General features: G+C 50.6%; 1 protein-coding gene across 2 annotated transcripts in view; it reads left to right on the forward strand.

Moving 5' to 3' along the window:
- The first annotated feature begins 1,278 nt into the window (after window positions 1-1,278).
- Window positions 1,279-9,082, forward strand: part of CLEC16A (C-type lectin domain family 16 member A) — a 123,266-nt gene continuing 115,462 nt past the window's right edge. For both annotated transcript variants that reach the window (XM_015409952.1, XM_015409953.1), the window contains exons 1-4: window positions 1,279-1,403; window positions 2,215-2,348; window positions 5,023-5,171; window positions 7,647-7,752. In XM_015409952.1, coding sequence (XP_015265438.1) covers window positions 1,279-1,403; window positions 2,215-2,348; window positions 5,023-5,171; window positions 7,647-7,752 — 514 coding nt within the window. The remainder of the gene's footprint in view (window positions 1,404-2,214; window positions 2,349-5,022; window positions 5,172-7,646; window positions 7,753-9,082) is intronic.

Raw genomic sequence — 9,082 nt, forward strand, 5'->3', positions numbered from 1 at the left:
TTATTTATTTATTAGATTTCTACCCCGCCCTCCCGCCGAAGCGGCTCAGGGCGGCTTACAATTTTAAAACGAACATAAAATACATTCAATAAAATTACAGAAAAATACAATTTAAAACCAATTAAATGTGGCAGCTCGATATTATAAAGTGCAAGTAGATAAATACTTGCCAGTTTGGTGTAGTGGTGAAGTGCCTGATTCCCGGGTCTGATTCCCCACTCCTCCACTTGCAGCTGCTGGGTGACCTTGGGCAAGCCATAGTTCTGATAAGAGCTGTCCTTGAAAAAGAGCAATTTCTGCCAGAGCTCTCTCAGCCCCACCCACCTTCCAGGGTGTCTGTTGTGGAGAGGGGAAGGGAAGGGAGTTTGTAAGCCGCTCTGAGATGCCAAGTGAAGGACGGGGTATAAATCCAATCTCTTCTTCTTCTTCAAATGCAACACAACCGAGGAAGTCATTCCTACTGGAACGCGCAGCGGAAAAGCTCCGTTTTCACGGCCCTGCAGAATGGCTGGAGGTCCCGCAGTGCTCTGATCGCACTTGGGAGCCCGTTCCAGAGCGTTGGTGCCGCCAGGGAGAACGCCCTGGTCCTAGCTGCCGCCAGCCTGCCGTCCCTAGGCCCAGGGGGGGCCAGGCGGTTTTGTGTTCCAGATCACAGTGCTCTCTGGGGAACATGCGGGGAAAGGTGATCCCTCAGGTAGGCAGGCCCCTGGCCATTAAGGGCTTTAAAGGTCAAAACCAGCACCTTGAAGCGAATCTGGAACGCTATTGGAAGCCAGTGCAATGACTTTCGCACAGGCTGGATGTGCTCCCACATGGGGAGGCCCATCAAGAGCCTGGCCGCTGTGTTCTGCACCAGCTGCAGCTTCCGGAGTCGCCCCCAAGGGCAGCCCCATGTAGAGAGCCTTACAGTAGTCTAGCCTCTAGGTGACCATAGCGTGGATCACTGAAGCCAGATCATTGCGTTCGAGGAAGGGGACCGACTGCCTAACCAGCTGGAGATGGTAAAAGGCTGTCTTTTTTTCAAGATATTACAGCTGTATATTGTTGGATTTGCTCATTGTCGGTTCTCTGCTCCTGGAAAGCGACTCACTGATCGACCCGGCTCCCTTGCTTAATCTTAAGCCGAAACCAAACCCAGGTGGTTCCCCCCAAATATTGTGAAACTTTGGGAAACATCTCTCCTGTTGCGATTCTTTTTACTCAAGCTCCCCACGTTCGTTGGTAAGGGTTTCTTGCGGCAATCAGTAACTGTTTCTCTGTCTGTTCTTGTAAAGGTATATGTATCACATCCTGACCAAAAACACCACTGTGACCGAACACAACCGCAACCTGTTGGTGGAGACGATCCGAACGATAACCGAAATCCTGATATGGGGAGACCAAAACGACAGTTCTGTGTTTGAGTAAGTGCTTTGAGCGACATACGCGTTTTAGAGGGTGGAGTGTTTAATCAGCTAATGCAGATTCCTTAGAGAGGATTTGCAGCTCAGTTCCTTGCGTGTTTACCCAAAAGCAAGCCCTGCTGAATTCAGCATGCAGTTGGCAAGCCGTGGCCTCAGTTGCACTTACTTTGAACACATGAAGCTGCTTTGTCGTGAATCAGACTCTTTGTCCATCAGGGTCAGTCTTGTCTACTCAAACGGGCAGCGGCTCTCCAGGGTCTCAGGCGGAGGTCTTTCCCATCACCTCCTGCCTCGTCCATTTTTAATTGGAGATGCTGCTGGGGATTGAACCTGGGACTTTCTGTGTGCCAAGCAGAGGCTCTTCTACTAAGCCACAGCCCCTCTTTGCAGCTCTCCAGGGTCCCAAGGCAGAGGTCTTTCCCATCACCTCCTACCTGGTCCCTTTTAACTGGCTCTTTTACCACCAACCAACATGGCAGTAGCTCTCTCAGATCCCTCCCAAGACACTGTGAGGTCTTACCTGCTGTCTGAGTTCCTTTTGCAGCACTGAACCCGGAACATTTTGTGGAATTAACCGGTACCTCAAAGGCTTGGAATTGTCCATGACTTTGTTAGTTTTACTGCCGTGGGTTGGAGTTGTCTGCTTCAGGTGTCAGCGTGTCCGCCCCCCCCCCCCCCCCCTACAAATAGCTAGCAACTGCTGAACGGACTTGTACAGATAACTGGTGTTTGAAAAACTAAGTAAGAAATTGTTTTCGTTCGCCAGATGAAGCAAACAAACGGGCTGACTGGTTTTTGTTGGTGTCCTTAGTTTCTTCCTGGAGAAGAACATGTTTGTGTTCTTCCTGAACATCCTGCGTCAGAAGTCGGGCCGCTACGTTTGCGTGCAGCTCCTGCAGACCTTGAACATCCTCTTCGAGAACATCGGCCATGAGACCTCTCTCTGTGAGTACGCAGCCCTCCCCTCCCGCTTCACAAAAACACAACTTGGCTCTGTTCTTGAGACGTTCGTTTTTATTTACTGTGCTTTCCTCCCCTGTGGGGACCTGAACTAGCTAATGGCCTTCTCCCCGTCTCCATTTTCATCCTCGCGGCAGCCCTGTGAGGTCGATCTGGCGGAGTGTGTCCGAGATCACCCAGCAAGCTTTTTGGGGGTCTCCCAGATTGCAGTCCGACACTGTAACCTACCCCATGCTGGCTTTTCTGTGCTTGCGTTGCACAGTGAGGTGGGGGGCATCTGGTGAGGCATCGCTGACCTGAAGGCCATGGGTTCGAGTCTCGCAACAGATATTCACTTCTCGGCCACCGTGCTACAAATTAGGCTATTCCTAGTTGGGCTGGGAAACTTCGGGACTTTGTCAGGGTCCTTAGTCAGGTCACACCACACAGGGCTTCATAAGATTACTGTTTATTGATGATTCCAGTACCAATGAACACGTGTACAGCTTGTGTCAGGAATGGCCGTCAATACTGGGGCCTCTGACTTATAGGAAAATCAAACATCCCCTCTGTAAGCATGAGCCAATGGATATATCTCGCGCGGGCAAAGCTAAAAAGCCGTTAACTTTCTCAGCCGAGTAAAACGCAGCTGGAGCCTCTACAAGGTCAAGCATAAGATAGCAAACAGTTGATGAGCTAGAGAGAGCTGAGAAGCAAAAGGAGGGCCCCCTTCCACATTCCAGACCTATGACAGGGTTACCTGACAACCGCCTCTGAGAAAGTAAACTGGCAGATCTTTGGAGGGTGCAGAATGTAAATCTGCAAAAGCATTCAGGATCTGAAGCCGTTTGTATCCTCGAAAGTCCTTGGTCCTGGTACTCAGTGCCTGAGAGGCTGAAAAGGGGCTTTGGTTCCCTCTGTCGTTTTAGTGAGCTGCTTTCTCTGCTTTCATAGTGCAAACCCCCGCTCTGCCCCTGCCTTGAATCTGAATGTGCAGAAGGGTAAACTGAGTTTCGTTGATCAGAACTGCGATGCAAATTTGAAACAGAAGGAAAAGGAGGAGAGGAGGAGGAGGTTGAGGGGGGGACATGATTGTTCTCTTGAAGTATCTGAAGGGCTGTCACTCAGAGGAGGAGGGCAGGGAGCTGTTCCTGTTGGCAGCAGAGGAGAGGACTCACAAAATTAATGGCGGGAAGATCCCAGCTGGATATTAGGGAAAACTTTTTGACAGTGAATAGTTGTGGAGCAGTGGAATCAGGTGCCTCGGGAGGTGGTGAACTCCCCTTCCCTGCCAGCTTTCAAGAAGAGGCTGGATGAATATTTGTCAGGGATGCTCTAGGCTGGTCCTGAATTGAGTGGGGGGTTGGACTGGATGGCCTCTATGGCCCCTTCCCACTCTGTGATTCTTTGAAAGGCGGGGCTATAGAGGTTTTTCATAAATAAATTAATTTTAAAAATTAAGGATTGTATAAAATCTTGATTTTTTTTTTCCTTTTTAAAATTCTGGCCACAAACCACAGAGCCCCGATTTCTTGGGAGTCAGGGTTACAGTGAGTGGGACTGATGGCATCTGGAAAGTTTGACGTAGGAATACTCATTCGCAGGTTGCTGATGTCCAGTGACGACACGTGCGCCCTTTGTGTCAGTTCAGTAATTGAGGCGTGTTCTTTGGGATCTGTCCCTCTTGAACGTGCTCCGTAAAAAGTGCTCCTACCTAAAAATTGACAGGCCTCAGAATTAAAAGACAGGTCGACAAGACGAAGGAGTACTGTACTGAGTCCTGTGGCTGAACGTGCAGTTTATTTATTTACTTTGCACATACCCTGCCTTCCCCCCCAACGGACCCAGAGCGGCTTACATTCTTCTCCACCCCCTCCATCCTCACGACAACCCTGTGGGGTAGGTTAGACTGAGAGTGTGTGCCTGGCCCAAGGTCACCCAGCGATATTCCGTGGCAGGAGTGGGGATTTGAACTGGGGTCTCCCAGTTCACAGCCATGTTGGCTCTCATCTTCCAGGGGGCACCAGTGGGGATTTGAACCCGGGGCTCCCATATCCTGGTCCAACACTTTTAAACACCGCATCGTGCTGGCTTCTCTCTTTGTGGGTATGATTTGCTGTTTCATAGAAGGCTTTCCGGTGTTTCCAGAGCCAGTTTGGTGTCGTGGTGAAGTGCGCGGACTCTAATCTGGGAGAACCGGGTTTGATTCCCCACTCCTCCACTCGCAGCTGCTGGATGACCTTGGGCAAGCTGTAGTTCTGATAAGAGCTGTTCTTGAAAAAGAGCTGTTTCTGTCAGAGCTCTCTCAGCCCCACCCGCCTCACAGGGTGTCTGTGGTGGGGAAGGGAAGGGAGAGGAGTTTGTAAGCCGCTCTGAGACTCCTTCGGGTAGTGAAGGGCAGGGTATAAATTCAATCTCCTCCTCCTCCTCCTCCTCCTCCTCCTTCTCCTCCTCCTCCTCCTCCTCCTCCTCCTCCTCTTCTTCTTCCATATGTGTCTTTTCTCTAATCTCACACCTCATTTTCAAGCACTTTGGAAGATTTTTGCAGTGACTTCTGGAATAGAACAGAACACACTGTGAGATCTCCCATTTCTTCTCAGAGCAAAGCATTACTTTTATGCACCGTTTTGCGCTGATTACTGATGCGCTGAGTTTGTTTTCCCCCCCCTCCCGCTCCCAGATTACCTGCTCTCCAACAACTACGTGAATTCAATCATTGTGCACAAATTCGACTTCTCGGACGAAGAGATCATGGCGTACTACATCTCCTTCTTGAAAACCCTCTCTCTGAAGCTCAACAACCACACGGTCCATTTCTTTTATAACGAGGTCAGTTGCGATTTAAGAGGAACCTTCCGATGGCGTTGTGTGTGTAAAATGCGAATAAATCGGTGGTCTTCATCCCTGAGGTCAGAAGTAAGATAAATAGACCAGAGTCTTGCAGCACTAGAGCTAGCTTTTGCTAAAGCCGATATTTGCCAGAAGAGGGCATCAGAGCATAAGAATACGGAGTTGAAATAGGCCAGAACGGCTTGCGGCAGGATCCGATGTTGGGCGACCGGTAAAGCCAGTTTTGTTCATTCTAAACTGGTATATTCTGTTTATGTGGAACAGTTCTGCCCTGCTTTTCCATCTGCGGGACCCCTCTCCTCCCGGCTGGTTACCAGGCCTCATCAGATAGGAAAGCACTAAACCTTCCCACACGAGAATGAGAAAGCTGTAACAGGCCAGTAACGAAAGATTGGCCGGTCGATCAAATCCTCAGTTAAAAAACGAAGAAGAAGAGAAGGGTTGGTTTTTAATACCTCACTTTTCACTACTCAAAGGAGTCTCAGAGCGGCTTCCAATCACCTCCGCTTCCTCTCCTCAAAACAGACACCCTGTGAGGTTGGTGAGGCTGAGAGAGCTCTGAGAGAACTACTCCTGAGAGAGCAGCTCCCCCGAAACTTCTTCTTTTTTTAATTTTTATTTAACAATCTGTTAAAAAAACCGAAAATCACAATGACCCACCACCTAAACTGCATTGCATCGAGGGAATTACATCCTTAGCGCGTAGAAATGCTAAGACTGGTTTCCATCATTTGTCATATTCAAATAAAGGGACGGCCCTACGTAAGCCCCCCCCAAAACAAACAAACAAACAAACAGATTATGCATAATCCCACCCTTCAAAAATTGTTCCCAGATTTTCTGGTCCTGTTTTTTTCTGGTCCCGTGAGGGATTTCCAATTCCTGGCAGCGACCAAGCGAGCAGAGGCATCCAACGTAGAGACAAGACATTCGGTATTTTTATCAAGCAGAAAGTCAGCCCCCAAAAACCAATAACAAAAATTCTGGGGAATTAAGGTCATGATGCTTTTCCCCAAACTTAGCCCTGTGTCTCGCCAAGGCAGATGCGGCAGTAATCTGACAGACATGTGAAAAACCCGTCTTTATGGGGCCGGATTGCGAGAGTCCTTCTGCAAGGTTCTAAGAGCCATGGCTCACTGACCTGCATGACCCACGCCGGCCTGATCGCCTTGGGTCTCACAAGTGAACAGTGTCGGGGCCTGCTAGCACTTGGTTCGGAAACCACACAGGCGATGGCAAAACCACCTCTGTTTGCCTTTGCCCCCCCTGGACGGCCCAGGCAAGACCAATCCCTTCTGACCTCAGAAGCTAAGCAGGGTCAGCCCCGGTTAGTATTTGGATGGGAGACCACCAAGGAAGTCAATGTCAGGGTCCTTAGCCAGGTTACTCGACACAAGGCTTCATGAGAAGATAACTGTTTATTGGTAAATCCAGAACTAAAGACACGTGTACAGCTTGTGTCAGGAATGGCTGCCTGTACAAGGGCCTCCGACTTATACTAGAATCGGGTCATTTCCTGCAGGAGTGCACAGGAGCGGAGCCCAGTAAACAGCCCAGGGGGCGGGCACATGCAACAAGCCCCACCCCTTGCTCCCAGCAGCCCTCAGTCAGAGCAAGAAGAGAAGAAGAGTTTGGATTTATACCCCGCCCTTCACTACCCAAAGGTGTCTCAGAGCGGCTGACAAACTCTTTTCCCTTCCCCTCCCCACAACAGACACCCTGTGAGGTAGGTGGGGCTGAGAGAGCTCTGACAGAAACTGCTCTTTTTCAAGGACAGCTCTTATCAGAACTACGGCTTGCCCAAGGTCATCCAGCCAGGTGTAAGTGGAGGAGTGGGGAATCAAACCCGGTTCTCCCAGATTAGAGTCCGCACACTTAACCACTACACCAAACTGGCCAGGTAAGCTGCAGGCCCCCCCCCCGGCCCAAAACAGTCCAGTGGCACCTTTAAGGCCAAGTTTTATTCAGGTACAAGCTCGCCCTCCTCTGCGAGGGCAGATCTGCATGTTCCCCCCCCCCATACCCCCCCGGTAAGCATGAGCCAATGGATACATCTTGCCTGTGCGTGGGCAAAGCAAGCAGGCAAAGTGAAAAGCCATTGACTTTCCCAGCGGAGTAAAACTGCAGCTGGAGCATCTACAAGGTCAAGCATAAGATAGCAAACAGTTGGTGAGCCAATGGTCAGCCACCTCTGTTGGTTTCTGCTCTGATCTGGATGGCGCAGGCTAGCCTGCAGATCCCAGAAGCTGAGTCGGGTGAGCCCCAGTCAGTATTTGGATGGGAGACCACCAAGGAAGCCCAGGGTTGCTACGCAGAGGCAGGCAACGGCCGACCACCTCTGAACGCCTTTTGCCTTGAAAATCCCGTGCGGCCACCCTAAGTCAGCTGCGAGTTGACAGCGTTTCCCTCCGCCAAAAGCCACGGTGCTGTTCTTTTCACTGCTCTCTCTTCCAGCACACGAACGATTTCGCCTTGTACACCGAGGCCATTAAATTCTTCAACCACCCCGAGAGCATGGTCAGGATTGCCGTCAGAACGATAACGTTAAACGTTTACAAAGGTAAGTTCCCCTCAAACCTGTAAAGCCGACCGTCATCAGGCTAGCTTGGCAGATCTGTCAGACTTTTTATCACAAAAGAGGTCGATGCACCAAAGGGGCGAGGCGTGAGTCCAGCGGCCCCTTTGAGACCCACTGAGTTTAATTCTGGGTATAAACTTTTGTGTGCCTGCACAATCCTTAGCGCGCATGCACACCGGCAAAGCTTCCACCCAGAATTAAACTTGGCTGTTTTTAAAGGTGCCCCTGGGCTCAAACTTCATTTATTGCGGCATGACCGAGGGCGATTTCTCACTAGAGCTGCCTCGCAGCGCAGCCGCCATTTGCCTCGACACAAGCATGTCAATTTCACACCCGAGGCTGCGGGGCTGCATTCTGACTCGCGGCTTCGCCCGATTTCCTCCGCAGTTTCGTGATCCTGGTTTTTGAGGATCACGAAACTGCGGAGGAAATCGGGTGAAGCTGCAGGTCAAATGCAGCCTCGCAGCCTCGGGTGTGAAATTGACATGTTTGTGTCGAGGCAAACGGCGGCTGCGCTGCGAGGCAGCTCTAGTGAGAAATCGCCCCAAAACGGCTACCCACCAGAGTAAAGGGGCCTTCACAAGCAAATTGTCACTTAGATTTCTGTTCTTTGGTGAATAGCATCTTGTTACCGGTGAAGCAAACCCCTAAGTTTTCGATAAAACTGTGCACATAAAAGTGTAAAGAACTGTGGCCACCAGGGGTCAGTCTTTGCTATGTCTTGTGTACTCAAAGAATAATTACTTAGATGTAGATTACTGAGGACCGAGAAGGTGCGCTTCCAAAATCGGAATCGGTCTCTTTGAACGCACTCTCCTGAGTCCATCAGTGAAGAAAATGTCACTCTGCTGTAGACTAGAATTCAGCTCCATATTCCTGTAACTGGAAATATGGGTCGTCGTTCCCCCCACCCCCATCGCTTGATAGTGCAAAAGCATGAGCGGGAAGGAATGAGGAATTCACTCTGATCTGGCTACAGTGATCATGCAGGGCTTTAGGGTTAGGGTTCCCTCCCCGCAAATGGTGCAACCGAAGTGTCATTTTGGACGTGCGGTTCTTGGACAGCATGAAACACACGATATTTCAAGAGCACGAGGAGCCGAAATGTAGACGCAATCAGGGCTTTGGTTCTGCAGACACGGGTAGCTGGCTTCAGTGGGGTGTCCCGATGGCGTCAGGAGGCATGAACCTCCCAGTTGCGTGAAGGTAACCCTTGCGCTCCTGTGGAGCTTTCTGTCGTGCTGCCAGGCCCGTAGCTACTGCGGGGCCCACGGGTCCTGCCCCCCCCCCCCGTGGTTTTTTCGGGGCCCCC

The sequence above is a fragment of the Gekko japonicus genome, unplaced genomic scaffold (genome assembly GCF_001447785.1).
Source record: "Gekko japonicus isolate JY-2015 unplaced genomic scaffold, Gekko_japonicus_V1.1 scaffold78, whole genome shotgun sequence".
Lineage (NCBI taxonomy): Eukaryota > Metazoa > Chordata > Lepidosauria > Squamata > Gekkonidae > Gekko > Gekko japonicus.